This window comes from Panicum virgatum, chromosome 9K (assembly GCF_016808335.1).
Source record: "Panicum virgatum strain AP13 chromosome 9K, P.virgatum_v5, whole genome shotgun sequence".
In the NCBI taxonomy this organism is placed as follows: Eukaryota; Viridiplantae; Streptophyta; class Magnoliopsida; order Poales; family Poaceae; genus Panicum; species Panicum virgatum.
The window spans coordinates 49,007,445-49,025,233 of record NC_053144.1 but is presented as its reverse complement, the minus strand read 5'-3'; the positions used below and the strand labels follow the sequence as shown (position 1 = coordinate 49,025,233).

Sequence of the window (17,789 nt, the reverse complement as noted above, 5' to 3'; positions counted from 1 at the left end):
TTGGATTCAACAGCGCATCTCTTTCTTTTCTTTTCTTTTTCTTGGCTCACTCAAGTAGGAGTAGGAGGAGTGAGTAAAGCATGCGTTGGATGTGATCATGTGAGCTGCGATTGTGCTTAGTGGCTGACACAAGTTGATTTGCATGATAGCACTCACGTTCCCCAACGCTCACAGTTTTTTTTCTTCTTCTTTCACCTTTTTGTTTTCGGTGGTACAAGAAGTGGGTGGGTTCTTATCTGGGAGTATACAGTAGAAAAGATGAGCCGCAAAAGTCCTTTTCAATTTTCATTATGAGTTCAGTTCAACAGAACTTCTTTCTTCGCATGCTGCCAATGCCATCCTCGGCTAATTCTCTGTCAAATCTGTAAAAAAAAAACTGTTCACCCGCAGCCCATTTTATCATGTTTAACTGTCTATGATCTACGCACTCGCATGCTTGGACTAGTTACGACATATGAAAAGGAGAATGAAAAGGGTAAAGGGAAAGGAGAATTCCAGAACGGGGTCAGTGAGGTAGGCGAGTGGGGTCTGCGTGGCGTGTTTGCGTTTTTGCAGGTCACAGGTTTTGATATGGACGGTGGTGGGCCAGCCGTCCGCCGGAAATAGGGGCCAGCCGCCGACGAGCGAGAAGGGTACAGGAGGAGTGACAAAATTTTTGGTCGGGCCATGGTTTTGTCACGGGGACCGGTAGACGGCACCTGCTGCCTGACGAGCGCTCGTGTCCAAAAGATGACACGAAATTCTAATCGATTTTCTAGGTGGCGCCAGCGTGCCCGCTAAACAAGTCGTCATCGCCCGGGAGCAGGCGCCCCATCATGTGTTTTGTTTAACCCGTTGCATCACGCCAATAGGTACGCGCCCACTGCTGGCCCGCGTCTCTCAGGCGAGTTCGGCACAGCGCATCACCACTCCTCTTCTCCAGCACGCAGCTCGCAGCTCGCAGCTCGTGTGGTCTCAATGGGTTAGTTGGCGAGACGGGAATTCAGGCCCTTGATCTGGGCGCACGTCCGGTGGAAGAACACGCTGCGCCTGCAAATTTGACACATGCGGTTAGATTGGCATATAATCTAGCAGGAGGAGGAAATATCTAGCGCTTGCGCGGTGTCAACTTGCCACATTTTTAACTGAACTTGTGTGGGAACTGGGAACCACCTGCAAAGAAGACGTGTTCTTGGCTGCTGTTGGTGAGGTTTGGTTCCGCTACTGATTTGTCCCTGGATTCCGGATCCTTGTGAGACGGTGACCAGAAAGTTAATTGGGCAAACAAACATTTCTCTTTTTTCTTCTTTGCGTCACTAGATCGGGAAAAAAAATACGGTCATAGTAGCACATAAACAAGGCACATGCGAGTAGACTATGCAGCAGTTTTAAAAGGATGTCAGCTCGTCGATACCAGATCTGGTCACGCTGCACCTGGAGCGATGCAGCGCGTCTTTATGCTGCATTGGTGGCCGTAAACGCAACTGTCGGCGACGGCAACTAGCAGTTCAGGTCAAAGGTATCAATCATGTGGCTTGGAAGGTCCAGAGACCCTTCAGGAAACGGAAGAAACGGATACAGATGGGATCATGGAGCTGGTACACTTGTATGATCTTGTCATCTTGCGTGGAACCATCCACTTGTCGCGATTGCGAGCATAAAAGATGTTATCGCCAAGACATCGGTGGCATGGAAAGAGTGGCGTGCAGTAATCAAAACCGACATTCTGGGATTCCCAGCTAGGGAAGCAAGCACTATGAATTCTCTTGTTCAGCATGAACCCGGTAATACAACAGCCTAAGTTATCGATACACATCTGGGGACACAAGATGAAATGCCAATGATACGAGCCAATTCCGCCATGGGCAGCAAGCAAACATTAGGTTTGCCTCTAGGCTCACTGGCGCGCCCGATTTGAGGAACTTTCAGCCCTCTTTACATCTAGCAAGGCGTTGGCTAGCTATACCACTACTCCAAACCGATCCATAGCATGCCCTGCGCATCTCAGAAGAACTAACAAGGAAACAAGGATTTCCAGCTGGCCCACCTCTTCACTTCCTCATGTGCTCAGGAATGATACGATGGACAAGCTCAATTGGGAGCCCTTCAAGTTCTGCATCCCACAGTTCCAATGTAGTGGTTAGCGAGAAGGGTGCAATGAAACATGACTAATATTAAATGCAGTGAAATCTTACCAGCTGCTGTGAAGTCGAACAATGGTGGCAGGGGCCGCCCATTTGGCAAGCAAACTTTGGGGTCTCGCAGCTCATCAAAGAAAGGATGGGCACAAGCATCAACCTGAAAATATGTTTAATCAGAATGTACCTGAATTTCAGAAGTCCTTTTTCCAAAAATGGAAGGGTCATTGACTCATGTTTGTAATAATATGAATGTGATAGTGCAAAAATACTAGTGTTTCAGATAACAATAGGCATATAGAAGAAATAACTAGTTTAGCTGAAGGGAAACAGAAAGCTTTGTATCACATACAACTAAATTAATTTGACTATACTAAATGGTACAGTTGAGATCTCAAATTAGTTCTTACAGCCGTGCAGCGCAGGTTTGGTGAGTACTGAAGTAACCTTGACACGAGGTCAACAGCTTCAGGTGGCATGCGCTTACCAAAAAGCTTCATGAAAAACAAACTTAGGTAAGCTGGTAAACTGACAACAGCTGAAATGTGATACCATAGAGACAAGAGATCCACTAACCTTGTGCCAGGGATGGGCCTTTATCTGAGGGAACTTGAACTCAGAGTAATTAGGGTTCATGCACCTGATTTCCTCTCTTGTTGGAGTACCCAAAATCTTTAATAAGAACCCGAAAAATAGAACATTCAGCTACATAGTAATGTCAGCAGATTTCGTGACATAATCTGATAGCAGATACAAACCTTTATTATCTCCACCAGTTGATCAACACCACTTTCACCAGGAAACAAAGGCTGCCATTGGGGTACAAAACAGGCATAAAAAATTGTCAGCAGATTCAAGAAAGAGTATCTCGATTAACAGTAAGCTGATTGGCATCCTTAGTGTCCACAAAGACGAAAACTGTATTTTTCTAGTTTATTAACAAGAAAAAATGAGACCAAAAGATTCTACAGTTGTAAATAAAAATCATTTCCTTCTCAGAAGGTGGGTGGCATAATTAACTGGAAGAAAAGTGAATTTGTATAATTGAGATCCTATACCTGACCAATCATAAGCTCAGCTACCACACAGCCAACGGACCAGATATCAATTGCAGTAGTATACTCCATAGCTCCAAATATTAGTTCAGGAGCCCTATAATACCGTGAGCAAATGTATGATATGTTAGGCTCACCAGGGACCTGAAATGGAGTTCTTTACTTTAATAAATACATGAAGATATTCAGCATGATTCATTAAGACACTAAAAGAGAGGAGCTTACCAATTTCTTAGCACTCCCAAAATCACAAATCTTAAGTTGATGTGTATGAGGATTGACCTGGAAGGTTAACCAAGTTGCAATAAGAAACATGTTCAGTAGTTTGCATAGAACAGAACGGAAAGAAAAATACTCCAAAGATGTAACCAGACACATTTTCCATGAGAAAACCTGCAAATATGCCCTTACATTATCATGTGGGTATTCACAGGCATTAAAAGCAAGATGACATCCTAATGGTCAAAAAACGGAATGGCGGAGTACTTGCAACACGACAACCACTCAGACTGCCATAAGAAAAGGTGTATCAAGGAATTTACCAGTAGATTTTGAGGTTTAATATCACGATGACAAACACCAACAACACGATGAATGTAAGCAAGCGCACGGCACATCTGCACATGATGGAATAACAGATCATTCCTTAGTATTCATTCCATAACAATTAACAACAAATGAACCTAATCTGTTGGGAGAGATATCTGATTAGGTGAAAAGAACATCTTCACAAACCTGATATGCATATAACTTAACATATATTATGGGCACTCGCTGGTTCATCCGATTGTAGTATTTGGCAACACGATAAACTGTCTCAGATACAAATTCAAGCACAAGGTTGAGGTAAACTTCTCCCCTTTGAGTTGTTGAAAAGAAGTGATGCTTCAGCTGAACTATATTAGGGTGGTCAAGTAACTGCATAGTTTGGAGCTCTCTATTCTTGTACCGCTTATCTTGTAACACCTTTTTTATTGCCACCGTCTCACCAGTTTCCAAGCATTTTGCCTGTTATACAAGATGTGTTCAATGACTTTGCCACCAGCATTGTGAACTTATGTACTTATGTATAGAAAGTAACTAAGTATTCCATGAGGCCAAATGATGGCAAATGACATACCTGGAAAACTACACCAAATGAACCAGTACCAACAACCCGTTCTGCCATGTATGAGACCTTCTGTAAGACCATTTGAAACAGCGTCAAGTCAATGATTCAAAGTTCGAGTTTGAAAAAAATGATGTTCTAAAACAAATAAAAAAGAATAGTAGGACAATACATTCAGAGGCATATTTTCTCAAAGCAGAGTTTGCAGCCATCACATAAAGTATGTCCAATTACAATACACAAAAGTAGTATAGTGCTAGTGCAATGTCCTACACACAGGAGGTCGGAAAAAAATTATGTGGCCCTGTTTACATAGCCTGCAGGAATTTTCAATGTGATGTATTTCACTGATATTCAGCGCTCCTTTTAGATAAAGGAACAAAATAATTGGTACTCAATGTTAGAAGGTATAGACGAATAGTTAATACATCACCTGCTTTGGCTTCCCATTATGACCTCCTATTGTTGTCACAATGATCTGTCCTGTCTCAGTTCCATTTCCATCAAGAGTAACCCCTTCGATTTCCTATTGTCAGAGAATACAAGGCATGAGTACCACAGTAAAGATGGCATGAGCTTGACAAGCTATTGGGTCAATGAAATTGAAATAACCTTATCATTGTGGCCATCAGCTTTATCATCACTGATCGTCATATCATTCATTTCTTTTGGAAGAAGATCTGTTCCTGGTTCTTCAGTTTTAACAGGCTTCATGCTAGTGGATGTGCTTGCCTCAGCATCCCTATTGGATGATGACGATGATTCTTGGTCTATTCGCAGAGGTTTGTCCTCATTTAAGTGTGGTTCGATAACAATATCTCCTGCTCCATCCTGCTCAAACTTTGGCCTTTTGGAGCCAGAGTCACCACCCTAATAATAGTAATGCAAATTTCCAAAGCAATCGTTAGCAGATGGCAGAAAACCAATGGGAAACTCAGAAATTCTTTGTAATTCTTTAGCATTTATATGAAAGGGGAAAAAACGAAAAATCTCCTCCAATTTAACAATCCCCCATTTCGCATGTCCTTTTTTTGGTGAAAGGGGACCATTTCCTCGTTAATCCATAAAACATTTCTGATTGAATGATTTTTTTTGAGCCAACGAACAAAAAACATGCCCTTATCCGATTAGTATGAATAGGCCACCATCCATTTTCTATATGGATCTACGAGGGCTCACATTGCTAACACATTACAGTCAAAACCGCATCTATTAGACCAACTGGAGAAATAAATACTTCAGCAGAAACAAACAAGATGGCCTTTAAAGCGCAAGGAGCCCAATGCCAAATCGACCAAAGCAAAATAAAGCCTTGCCACCAGATGAGGCAATCGGCAGTGCAAGGCATTTCAAAGATGAGGCAGCCGCGACAAGCAAAAGAACGGAACGAACCACGTTGATGCTGCAAGGGACGATTGGATGAATGCCAAAGGAACGAAACCAAACATTCGCACAGCATCACTAAACACCCAATGCGGGTTCCCAGGCCACGAATCGCGGTGGGGGGAGGGCCGGGAGGTCAAGCTCTCACCGGATCGGAGACGGACGAGCGGCCGGAGGCGATGCTCTTCAGCCGCCGCATCATATGCATCCTCCTCCCTCACCGGGGCGCCGGCCGACGCAGCCCGACCCCGACCCCAAACCCTAGCCTCGCCTTGGCCCGCCTCCGCCGTCCCCGTCGCCCGGCTCCTCCTCCTCCTCCTCCTCCTCCTCCGCCCTCGCGATGCCGCCTCGCCGCTGCCGGAGGCGGCGATCTGGGGAGGGGCGGCCCGCGGGGTAAGGCCCTGGAAGCTTCGCGAAGCTTCGGGGTCGTCGTCGCGGGGAGCCGGGGGAGAGGCCTGCGGTGGAAAAAAAAAATTGGGATTGGGAGGCGGAGGAAGGGGAGGGGACGGGGAGGTTCGCTCGCTGCACCACTAGATTTCTCGGTGCTTTTTTTAGCTTTGTGACTGGCGCTCTCTCCCCTCCGGTTGTTGGTGATGGTCGCCAAAACGGCAAAGTTGGGAAATCTTGTATTCGGCCCCCTGGCCTTCTTCGGTATCATTGTATCGGGCTTTATTTTCAAATAGTTTTAGGATTGATTGTGTATCGCACACTTCCATTTATTCAAACAGTCGTTGGTTGTTTGTGTAGTATTACCCACTTTTCTTAGGTCACATTTGTGAGTGCATCAAAATGAAAATATAAAACCACAGCAATGCTTTGTTTCAAATCAACTAGACAGCATGCAGTTAGCTAGTTGTAAATCATCTCATACATAAGACATCCATGAGAGAGAGAAAATGACATACCAAAAACTCCTCGGCACCCCTATGATCCATCACTTCCGCAGACCTTAGCAAATGCTTCCTAGTGTTGTATTTTGCAGAATTATTTTCCATATATTTTTAGCAAAGGACTTTTACCTATGGCTTTGCCTTCTAACAAAAATACCCTTTGCGGCTTACGATCATGTGCTCAACTAGCTTGGGTATAACCTTATTCGTCCAACTTGTTATGCTTTATATAGCTTGAATTATACTAGTATTGCCATTACTCTAGGTTAATGTTAGAGCTATCTCAGTATTGAATGATGGCAAGATGCTAAATAATGTGTCCTTCATTTTCGTATAACATTGATCCACAAAAGGTAATGCATTTAATGTATGCTACAAGATGTATCGTCTATTCTAAGGCTATCGATGGTAAAGTTAACCCATTATAAAAAATACCCGAGATGCTGCAACCGTTGCAACTTATTACAGTACTTTTATATAATGTTAGCTTAAACTTGTCGCATTGGTTTGAGTATTATTAATAATAAATATAAACTTAGTTGATGATGGTATGCCATTATTAATTGCGCCGATGCTAATTAAGCACACTACGAAAAATAATAGAGCCACATCATGGTAACGTATTGAATCATTTTGATATTTTGGTAGTAGATTTAATTCATACGAAAGCATTGTATACTATAGCAACATGACGAGATATGATAATATATTGAACATTCTATTATCTTGCCGATAGGATTCAGATCGCGTCAAGATAATTGGTGGGATATATAATTTTTTTTTGTTGTGCGGTCTAACACGGCTTATAGCTATAGTAGTCGTATACTTCAACGGAGATGCACTATTCATCTTGTGTCCAGTGCCAACTTACTCGTGGCGTTTACCATTTGAACCATGCTCACTTGCTCAGCCGTTGCTTCTTTGTGTGGTTTGAGGAGAAATCAACATGCTAAATTGCTAAATGGTTTGGGCTTTCAAAACTAGACAGGGACCACGGGTGATTAATTGCCCAAGGCTGCGGGTAGCAAAGTGCAAAAGAGACCCCGCCGGAATTTTTGGGCACAGGCGAGGCGAGTGGCGGTCAAAGCTCCCGGGTGCGAGCCCAATGATTGCCACCACCCGCCGGGCTCCGCGCGCCGGTCCCCTCCCGCTACCCGGCCGCCTGATCCCCCGGCCCACCCGATCGGACGGCTGCGCGCGGCCAGGCGCGCACTGGCGAGGCTGCCACCCCTCCCGGGGTATCCGGGCCGCGGTCTCCCGCCGGTCGCCCGCGATCTTGGGCTCCTCCGAGCCTGGGAGGCTGCTGGGAGCGCGCTCGTGGCGAGCCCTCATCCGGAACTGGAACAGAGAATCTCGTCGGACTTGACGCCGATTTTTTTAGGCGACGTGACGCCAATCGAAGCCGCACCTGTATCAACCGTAGGATAGACTGGAGCGGTGGAGGCATCCATAAAGTTTACAACTAAAAATATCGTATCGATTATTTGGATATATGTATGAAGTATTAAATAAAATTTATTTATAAAATTTTTTCACGGATGAATCGTAAATCGCGAGATGAATTTAATGAACATACTTAATTTATATTTTGCAACAGTAATACTACAGTAATCATCCGCTAATTATGATTTAATTATGGATTAATTAGATTCATCTCGCGATTTACAATCCATCGGTGCAAAAAATTTAAAAATAAATTTATTTAGTACTCCGAAATAGTAAAATTTCATTTCAAAATTTTTACACGTAAAAATCTATAAAGGGCCGGAGTAGGGCATTCCAGCAACACACAGACCCAAGACTCCAAGAGGCAAGAGCCACCGAAATGTTGGTTGGACTTGGACCGGGGTGGTTGCGTAGCTCTAGCGCCTAGACCCGAAAGCAGAGATCCATGAGGGAATAACTGAATATGCGAATATGCCTGCCCGACTCTACGAATCTAGCGTCTAAATGTAGATCGTAGTCTTCTAGTTACGAAAATCAGCTTTATTTTCACTTGGGAGAAACCGTGTTTTGTTTTGTTGTGTGGATTTTGTTGTCCACGCGTGTCCGGAGAGACAAGAGGACAGGGGCCTTCCACGGCGCAGACCCCATGCTGGGGGTGCAGTGTGCAGTGGTCTTCACTCTTGAGCAGGAGCGCTGAGAAAAACGGCTCAAAGCCGTCGCTGTCGCGGTTCCGGAATCGTGAATTAGCGCGGACGGAACGGCGCATCCGGCCGGCAATCATTCGGCCGGGAGCCGCCGAAACTTCACTCGCTGCAACAGTGCACCGTACTCTTATCCGAGAAGAACGGCGTGGCAACCGCGCCTGATCGGTGGAGTTGGGAGGACGACCGGACGGGCAGAACGCCCGGCGGTGGTAATTGCAGGAGCGGCCGCTGATCGTGGCGGTGGTAATTGCAGGAGCGGCCGGTGAAAACTGAACGCGTGCAGTGAACCTTCGACGCCGTTGTCACCGGGAAACAGTAAAAAGCCCTCCGCCGCCCCTGCCGCGGGGCGGTCGCCGCCTATCGCGGGTCATTCGCCGCCACCGCCCCCGTTGATAGCTCTGCCTCTGTAGCGTGGCTGCTTCAGTGTGGTTCGGTCAAATCGGCTTCAGACCGTCAGACGTCAGTCGGTCACCGCCAGGGTTCTCCTTTTCGTTTTTGGACCGAATCCCGCCATCCGGCGGAAACGGAATTCCGGGCGAAATTTCGCTAAATTTCGGTAATTCCGACCGAAAAGGGTTTTTGAATTTGAAAAACGAAATTTCGTTGCATTCCGACCGGAATTTCGTTTTTTCCGACCGGAATTTCGGTAATTTTGACCGAAATTCCGGTTTTGTCACCGTAAAATGATGCAAATTAACAGAAAATGATGTGTACATATGGAAAAATTGAAAATTTTGGCAAAATTTCCCCTGATTATGTGTATATTGACAGTTTATAATGCATAACATATATATAACTCCACAAAACAATGACAAATACACCATTTAACACATAACTCATGTCCAAAGTCCACACATACAACGTAATACATCCAAAGTCCATTACAATTATTACACATAACTCATGTCCAAAGTCCACACATAGAACGCAATACATCCAAAGTCCATTAGAATTATTACAATCCAAAGATACAAAAGAGGCAAAGGCATAGTCCAGAATAATCCATGTAGCATATTCTCTGCATTTAAATATTTATGTGAAATAAATTAAATAAGTAGAGGAAGCAAAACGTATAGATAATTTCTGTTGATAGGATAAGTACCTGCATTCTTCAGTCCTCAAATCTCTCTCCCGGTGGTCCCTCATACGGCTCGTCTGTTGGTGGCAAATACACGTACGTAGGTGGGTGATGTTGCAACTGTGGAGCTCCATATGATAGGTAACCGTGATAATCCAAATAAGGCAATGCTGCAACTGCCTGCGGAAGTGGCGGGTTCACCACCCCTGGTGGTGGCCACAGAAAGCCCCCTGCAGGGGGAGAAGTACTGTAAGGGTTGTAGTACTGACCGCTGGAGGCAGAGTTGGAGCTATCTTCATCATATGCAAGTGGGGCCTGTCGACCATGTCGACTTGTCGATGTTGTTTGTCGTTGTGAAGTAGGTGCTCCATGATCTGTATCTTGTGTTGCATGGGTGAAGTCCTCCTCCCCAGTGAACCTTATAGTAGGAGATATACGATAACCACCACTTTCGCCATCACCATCATCATCATCATCACCATCATCATCACCATCATCATCACCATCACCATCACCATCACCATCACCATCACCATCATCATCATCATCATCATCATCATCATCATCACCAATGTCCTCACCACCACTAGGCTCAGGTGTGGTATCGTCACTACCTAACTCCTCCTCAGTGCGTGGTTTCTTCCCTTTTCTCATTTCGGGACCAATCTTAGTCTTCCTTTTTCCCAGATGTGTGTCCCCAATTGTTTCTTCGGCCCATGTCTCCACATCTTCATCGTGACCATGAGAAGAGCCTATGTCAGTGAACATCTGGCTCGGCAATGGAGTGTCAGTGAAGTCTGAGTCTTCATCAAATGCTGGGTCTCCATTGGACCTTGAAAGCTTCATCCAATTTTGAATTGCTGATGACTGCCGGTACAAAGAAAGATCCATGAAACTGCTAACTGGATCATAGTCATATGGATCGGCCCCTCTAGTAGCACGTTGCAGACGCAAGCGGAGGTTGTAGTTCACAAAGACCAGCGTCTCCAGGGAACGGTATCCGCTACACCCCGCCCGGATTTCGCCGCCTTTCCGCCGAAATTTCGGTGCGGGGATGCGAAAATCGCCGCCGGCGGCGGAGGGGACCAGAGAGGAGACCGTGGTGGGGAAAAAAGAGCTCGGGCGACCGTCACCCCTCACGCTGACGAGCAGATAAGGTTTACCTTGTTAACGGGTTAACGGGTCCACTCATCGTTAACGGGTCCGAACTCATTTAGTGATTTTAACCAATCAAATCAACTTATATTTGAACGATTTCAAGTGATAGTCGCTCAAAAATGCACCTAGTTTTTTATCATAATTTTTTCATATTTTTTTTACAAATTTTTTTGAATTTTTGAATTTCGAAACGAAATTCACCGAAAAGTAGCGAAATTTCTCTTCCCGGTAACTAGCGGAAACGGAATTTTTTCCGGAATTTCGCCGAAATTCCGCCGAAATTGTGAACCTTGGTCACCGCATCACCGCACCATTGCAGACTGCACCAGTCAGTCAAACTCAATGGGTCTTTTGTGCCTCCGCGAAAATAAGAAAAAGAAAATAAGATGGGCCGCGGGGAAACAACGCGGGCTTAGGCCACCACAAAAATTATGAGGCCACGCGACTTAGCGCTTTTTTCTTTTTTATATTTAAAAAAATCAAAATTTCAAAAATATATGTCCATTTTGAAATATTTCAAAACTACCCCCGGTTGTCCCCCATAGGGCGATAGGCCCTAAGTGTAAATTTTTTCTTCAAATTTGCAACGAGGTTCCTGGTAAAAAAAAATACAAGGGGGCTGTCTCATTTGAGCCCAAAAATTCCACCAAAAATCCAGAAAAAAAGAGGGTGAGGAGAAGGGAAGCGGCGAAGCCCTGCCAGATTCCGCACTTGTGATCTGCAGGTTAGTACATTTAATTTATGTATTTTTCCATTGGTATTGTAGAGTAATTTAATTTAATTAGTGCTATAGTAGAACCATTTAAGTAGGTGTTTAATGATAATTTAGTTTTTAGTTGCGTAGTAGTAAATTAGTTTAGAAAATTAATACTACGCATTTATTATTACAATTGCAGTACTATTAGAGACGTGTTTATAAATTAATTACGATTTAGAATAGAATTTGGCATATGCAGTATAAAATTTGAGTGTCATCATGTAGTTATGAATATTTATACGTTGTAGTTGAATTCCATACTTAGTTTTTACGGATTATTGAATAAAGTAGTGAAGTAAAGAGTATAACTCGATAATTATTCTGTGATATACAGATATGTCGAGCAAGATGCAGTTTCAAGTATTTTATGGTGACTACAATGTTTTGTATGGGCCAAATGGAGTAGACCTTTCTGCCATTAAGTGCACATCTAGCGCCATAGATAAATCTCTGGAAAAGAGTTTTTGTTCCATATGTAAGTGGCTGCAGCGTGGGTTCCATGTTGATCCGTTGACACATGTGATGACCGTCCAGTATCTTGTTAATTGGGAGATAGAAAGTGATTTATGGGAATTGATGATGATACACAGCACTGATGACTGACAGAAGTACATGCAAGTAGCTCTAGAGCGTGGGTGGCCTCTAGCCATTCTTGTTCAAATCCGGGAGAAGACACAAAATGAAATCCAACATGGTGCAGATCAAGCAACTCCGAGTATTCGAAGAGAGACCAATTATGTTGAGCAAGATGAGTCAGAAGAGACAGAGAACCAAAACATGGGACCACAAGGCCTTGTTGATGAGGAAGAGGGGATACATAGCATTGTGGATGAGATGGAGGCAGAAAACCAAACCGCAATAGAGATGGAAGAATATGAGGGCTCATCTGATGACGAGCAGTACTCATTGCCAAAAGAGTGGAAGGAGCATGATTTTGGCAGTCATGTCGCAGAAGACGTACGAAATCAGGAGTGGGAGTACAGAAGAAATGAGGTAGTGCAAGGGGCAACGCAGTTTGCTACGTGGATACTGCGGAGAAGGCTCAACGCAGTTTGCTACGTGGGGGTACGGCTACTAGGACTACCCTAGTGCTAGTGACATGCTGCATCGTTGTGTTTGTTGTGTTTTTTTTAAATTACCTAAGGCATGTTAGGTTAGTCCAGAATCTGTTTACCGTAGTTTGCAACGGGTTCTGCCATGCCACTGCATGTGTGATGTGTGTTCCACTATCGTTGTATTATGATGTAAACTTGATGGTTCACATTATGTAATGTATTTTTTAGTTCTTATTTTTTATCGTTATATTAATTAAATGTTTGCTTTTTAGTATTCTAGTGAAATGAAAAGCTCCGAAAATATTAATGACAAGTTCTAAGATTTCATAGATTCCCGGCTACAACTGCAAATTAATGGTAAAAGTTACAACACACAGAGTCAACCTCTCAACTGAAAACATAAACAACTAATTGCAGTGGCATGTGCACGCGACAAGGTAATTTCTTGTTGCATCTAAACCTACCATGCCTTATGGAATGTAAAATGCCGGGATTACATGGTGCTACTCTACTGAGTGCACCGAGGATATTTGCCCTTTCTAATTGCTTCGGGACCGGCTTCCTTCGCACGGCGTGCCCTCTCTCGCTTTCTCTCCCTGTCAGCTTCACGTTCGGCCGCCGCCTTACGATCCACCTCCTCCATCCTCTTGTGGATCTCTTCTTACTCTTTCTTGCGCTTCTCATCTTGCTGTTCCTCGTGCTTCATTCGGCGCCAACGTTCTGCAGCCCACCTTGCTTGTTGTTCCACAAAATCCTTTACCTGCTGTGACTGCACGGTGTCGAACCACTGCATAAAATCACAAAGAGGCGGAGGAGACTTTGTCCAACAAAAATTAGAATCATAACTCAATGTTAGGTCACAGAGAAAAATAGCGTATGTTGTCCTGCTACTTTGGCCCGGTCTTTGCCGTATCGCTTAGGTGGATCATATTCGTAGTTCTCACACATAAAGAACATCATGCCGTAGTCATCTCCTAAAACCTCAGATTGCATGAACTTGCATAACGAACCGCAGAAGCACATTGACACATCAATTCCTTCAGGTACAGTGGCTTCACACTTGCTCCACGGAATGTAGGTTGATCCTGACGAAGACATTGACGCTATAGTGTGGTGCGCCAAATGACGAACAATGATTTAAATAATGCACATATCGTATACCAAATCGATGCGTGAAAATATAGGTACTGTCATAATTCTATTGTCTTATGCTGCAATATCAATAAGGTACTGTCATAATTCTATTCTAATACATAATTAATTTAAAAACAAGTCTGTAATAGTACTCAAATTATAATACTAAACGAGTGTTCTAAAGCACCAAATCTACTTTAGCTAATCCGCTAATTAAATTAAATTGTTATACAATATCAACGGATTCATACGGAAGTTACCGGTAAATCACAAGTGCGGAATTCGGCAGAGCTTCGCCGCTTTTCTTCTCCTCACACCTCTCTTTTTTTCTGAATTTTTAGACTCAAATGACAAGGGAATGACGGCCAGGGTTTATATAGGGAGGGAGGACCCTGTCGCCCCTGGGGTGGGCGACAGGCCCCCGTCGCCCGTTGGGGGGGAGCGACAGGCCCCTTTGCATTTTTTTTTGCCAGGGACCTCGTTGCAAATTTAAAGAAAAAAAATTACACTTAGGCATGTCACCCTATGGGGGGCGACCGGGGGTAGTTTTGGAATATTTCAAAATAGACATATATTTTTGAAATTTTGATTTTTTTTAATATAAAAAAGAAAAAAAGCGCCGCGATTTAGCCTTTCTCCCTCCCTCTCTCCTAGCAGGCTATGCTCAAACAGAGGTGCAGGCTGGGCCGAACACGGGACGCATCCGAGCCATAGGTGGGCCGTGTCGTCATCGCCGCCGCCGCCGTCCACCTCGCCGCCGCGTGGGCCGGGCGCCCGTGCCAACTGTTACACATGGGGTGGTTCGTTGGCTCGCACCCCACTCTCGGAACACAGAAGCGCGTTACGGCGCCGCGTGCCTGAACCGGTGGAACCGCAGAGCCCCCCGCGTCGCGCCGACAAGCTGGGCCCACGCCTCGGCCAGCCTCGCTCCACGGCTTCCTCCTCGCCCGCTCGCCGCGCGGCCTCGCCTGCCAACAGCCAGCCAGCTCGCGGATCGACCAGCAGGCCGTGCTGCGACGCGTCCGCGCCACACGCGCCGGAAGCAACGCACGTAACTGCCCGAACGCCGCCCACCACCGCCGCCGCCATTTATTCACACGCCTCGCCTTCCACGGCTCCACTACCACCAGTCCACCACCACCACCACCACCTCCTCCGCCACCACCACGCCGCAGCCGTTTCCGCGAGACCGCAAACCCCCGCCGCTTCGCTCCAGCAACCCACCGCATCCCGGCCCGCGCGGCAGCAGCAAGCAGCCAGCGTTACGACCGCCATGGCCGCCGCGCGCTACGACGTGGAGCAGGGCGGGAGGGGCGGGGAGGGGATGTACCCGCCGCCGCCGCCGCCGGAGCAGATGTACCCGCAACGGGAGGGGGAGAGGGAGTGGGTGCCCTGGTTCGTGCCGGTCGTCGTGGCCGCCAACATCGCGCTCTTCGCCGTCGTCATGTACGTCAACAACTGCCCCGCCCACGCCGCCTCGGCTCGTCGCGGCGGCGCCTGCGTCGCCCGCGGGTTCCTCCACCGTTTCGCCTTCCAGCCGCTCAGCGAGAACCCGCTCCTCGGCCCATCGTCGGCGGCGTAAGTGTCACAGCGCCTTTGATCCCCAGCTTTCTTCAGTTAGTTTCATATCTCCATTATTCAGTTATTGCTTATGGTTGCCACGATTCGGCCAAATCTCAAGCTTCTTCCATGAATACCAGATATCAATCTACTACATATAGATAGAATCACCGATCATAACTAATTGATAGATCGAGGATTTCTTACCACGAGTGCCCCGTGCGTGGCAAATCATAACTGAATCTATCCCATCTCGTCCGAATCTCTGATTGTCTTCCCATTCAAACCAGCTTTATCACTGATATACGATATCCTATTTGTTTTTCGGACATGTATTGTTCTTGAGATTGATGGGGATGGTGGACGATTTCTGACGCCAAAATACTTCCTTTTCCCGCAGGCTGCAGAAGCTGGGAGCACTCGTGTGGGACAAAGTTGTGCACGAGCACCAGGGCTGGAGGCTCCTGACGTGCATCTGGCTGCACGCCGGCGTTGTCCACCTGCTAGCCAATATGCTCAGCCTCGTGCTCATCGGACTCAGACTAGAGCAACAATTTGGATATCGTACGCACTGCTATATGAACCACTCGTCCCAATATATGCCGGAACGACCAGCACTGTATCTGAATCTGAATTGGCATTCTCGTTTTCCTTGCAGTGAGAATCGGTGTCATCTACATTGTTTCTGGCGTTGGAGGCAGCGTGCTTTCATCTCTGTTCATCAGGAACAACATCTCTGTTGGCGCTTCTGGAGCTCTCTTTGGACTCCTTGGAGCCATGCTGTCGGAGCTCTTCACCAACTGGACCATCTACTCGAACAAGGTGCATTTCATTTCTTCCCTACTCGCTACTAGCCTACTACTCATTCTGCAAGGAGATCGATATACTGAATGCAGTTTCGAAACTGAATGTAATCTGTAGGCTGCAGCCCTGGTGACCCTCTTAATCGTCATCGCCATCAACCTCGCCATTGGCATCCTCCCGCACGTTGATAACTTTGCGCACATTGGAGGATTCCTCACTGGTTTCCTCCTGGGGTTCATCTTCCTGATGCGCCCGCATTACGGTTGGATGCAGCGCTATGTCCGGCCCTCGGACATCAAGTACACCACCAAGAAGTACCTGCCCTATCAATGGGTTCTGTTGGCCGTAGCTTCGGTCCTCGCTGTCCTCGGGTAAGCATCACATCACATGCTGGTGCCGCCTCTTTCTGGGACCTAACATGGTAGTACTTGCTATATCTTAATTGTGCCATAATGCCAACCTAATGAAATCTGTCAGCTTTCACTTTCGCCACCCAAAATAAAAATGTGTTCTGTCAGTTAGGTCGGTTTGAATGATTTTGAACTCATGTTTACGCTGCCTAACCTGCGCAGATTCGCCGTCGGGATGGGGATGCTTTTCAAGGGAGTGAACGCGAACGACCACTGCCAGTGGTGCCACTACCTCAGCTGCGTCCCGACATCTAGATGGAGCTGTGGGAAGTGAAGACTAGTGCTCGAGACACCTTGGACTGAAACCAGGAGATGGCGCCTTGTGAACATTTTTCGGGCGAGCATTTGGATGAATAGATAGATACAGCTCATACTGTGGTGTATATACTATCATCAGAACCTGATTGATCAATCAACGATTCATTTATTTATTCAGCTATATTTTAAATGGAAATGACTTTAATCTGAATTGCCCTCCTGCTTTGTAATTTGTGTTTGCAGTCGTGTTGTCTACACTTGAACCAGAAACGATTTTTCACTGATCACCGTGGTGTGCACATACGTTTTTATATTCAGTCAATCAATAAAAGAAAACAATCAGGTGTCACGACCAGATGACGGTCTGATGTAGGGAATGGAGTTGAAACTACTTTCACTAAATATAGAAAGATTCTACTCCCCCGTTCCAAAATGTAGGTCGTTTTGACTTTTTTTAGATTCATAGTATTTGCTACGCATCTAGATATAATATATGTTTAGGTACATAGCAAAATATATGAATCTAGAAAAGTCAAAACGATCTACATTTTGGAACGGAGGGAGTAATAAACTGAAGTTCAAAATTCTATTCAATGATGTTTCAACAGAATCGGTTTCTGAGGACAAAACCACGAAGACGGGCACCACTGCTTTTCAAGATTCTCCGTCTGCTCGGTAGAAACGAGATTGAGATTCGGTGACATTCTCGGTGAAATTGAGTCACTAACGTGTAAGACCCGGAAGACGCGAGTCTCACATGTCAGTGACTCAAGGTCATCAAGAATGTCCTCTCGCTCGATCTCCTAGAGGTCTAGGTGTGCAGCTACTGAAGGTCCGGATTCAGGTCCTGCGGCCCTACCCGTACAGTGGTA

The 17,789-nt window shown here is 45.7% G+C and overlaps 3 protein-coding genes across 3 annotated transcripts; 1 reads left to right on the top strand and 2 right to left on the bottom strand.

Annotated features, from left to right (window-relative positions):
- Positions 1-1,683: 1,683 nt before the first annotated feature.
- On the bottom strand, positions 1,684-6,231 carry LOC120651914 (shaggy-related protein kinase alpha-like). The gene is made up of 13 exons (XM_039929549.1): positions 5,812-6,231; positions 4,893-5,150; positions 4,714-4,806; positions 4,293-4,352; positions 3,908-4,180; positions 3,715-3,789; positions 3,398-3,454; positions 3,176-3,316; positions 2,876-2,926; positions 2,694-2,789; positions 2,528-2,611; positions 2,175-2,277; positions 1,684-2,092 (listed from the first exon to the last, which is right to left on the bottom strand). The coding sequence occupies exons 1-13, from the start codon at positions 5,869-5,871 to the stop codon at positions 2,031-2,033; spliced, it is 1,413 nt and encodes a 470-aa protein (XP_039785483.1). The 5' UTR covers positions 5,872-6,231; the 3' UTR covers positions 1,684-2,030.
- Positions 6,232-9,572: 3,341 nt separating this feature from the next.
- On the bottom strand, positions 9,573-10,755 carry LOC120651913 (dentin sialophosphoprotein-like). Its single transcript, XM_039929548.1, has 2 exons — positions 9,806-10,755; positions 9,573-9,721 (listed from the first exon to the last, which is right to left on the bottom strand). Exon 1 carries the CDS (start codon positions 10,670-10,672, stop codon positions 9,815-9,817), a length of 858 nt encoding a protein of 285 aa, XP_039785482.1. The 5' UTR covers positions 10,673-10,755; the 3' UTR covers positions 9,573-9,721; positions 9,806-9,814.
- Positions 10,756-14,995: 4,240 nt separating this feature from the next.
- Positions 14,996-17,128, top strand: LOC120651912 (RHOMBOID-like protein 2). Its single transcript, XM_039929547.1, has 5 exons — positions 14,996-15,463; positions 15,846-16,009; positions 16,104-16,267; positions 16,367-16,620; positions 16,822-17,128. The coding sequence occupies exons 1-5, from the start codon at positions 15,159-15,161 to the stop codon at positions 16,931-16,933; spliced, it is 999 nt and encodes a 332-aa protein (XP_039785481.1). The 5' UTR covers positions 14,996-15,158; the 3' UTR covers positions 16,934-17,128.
- The last annotated feature ends 661 nt before the right edge of the window (positions 17,129-17,789 follow it).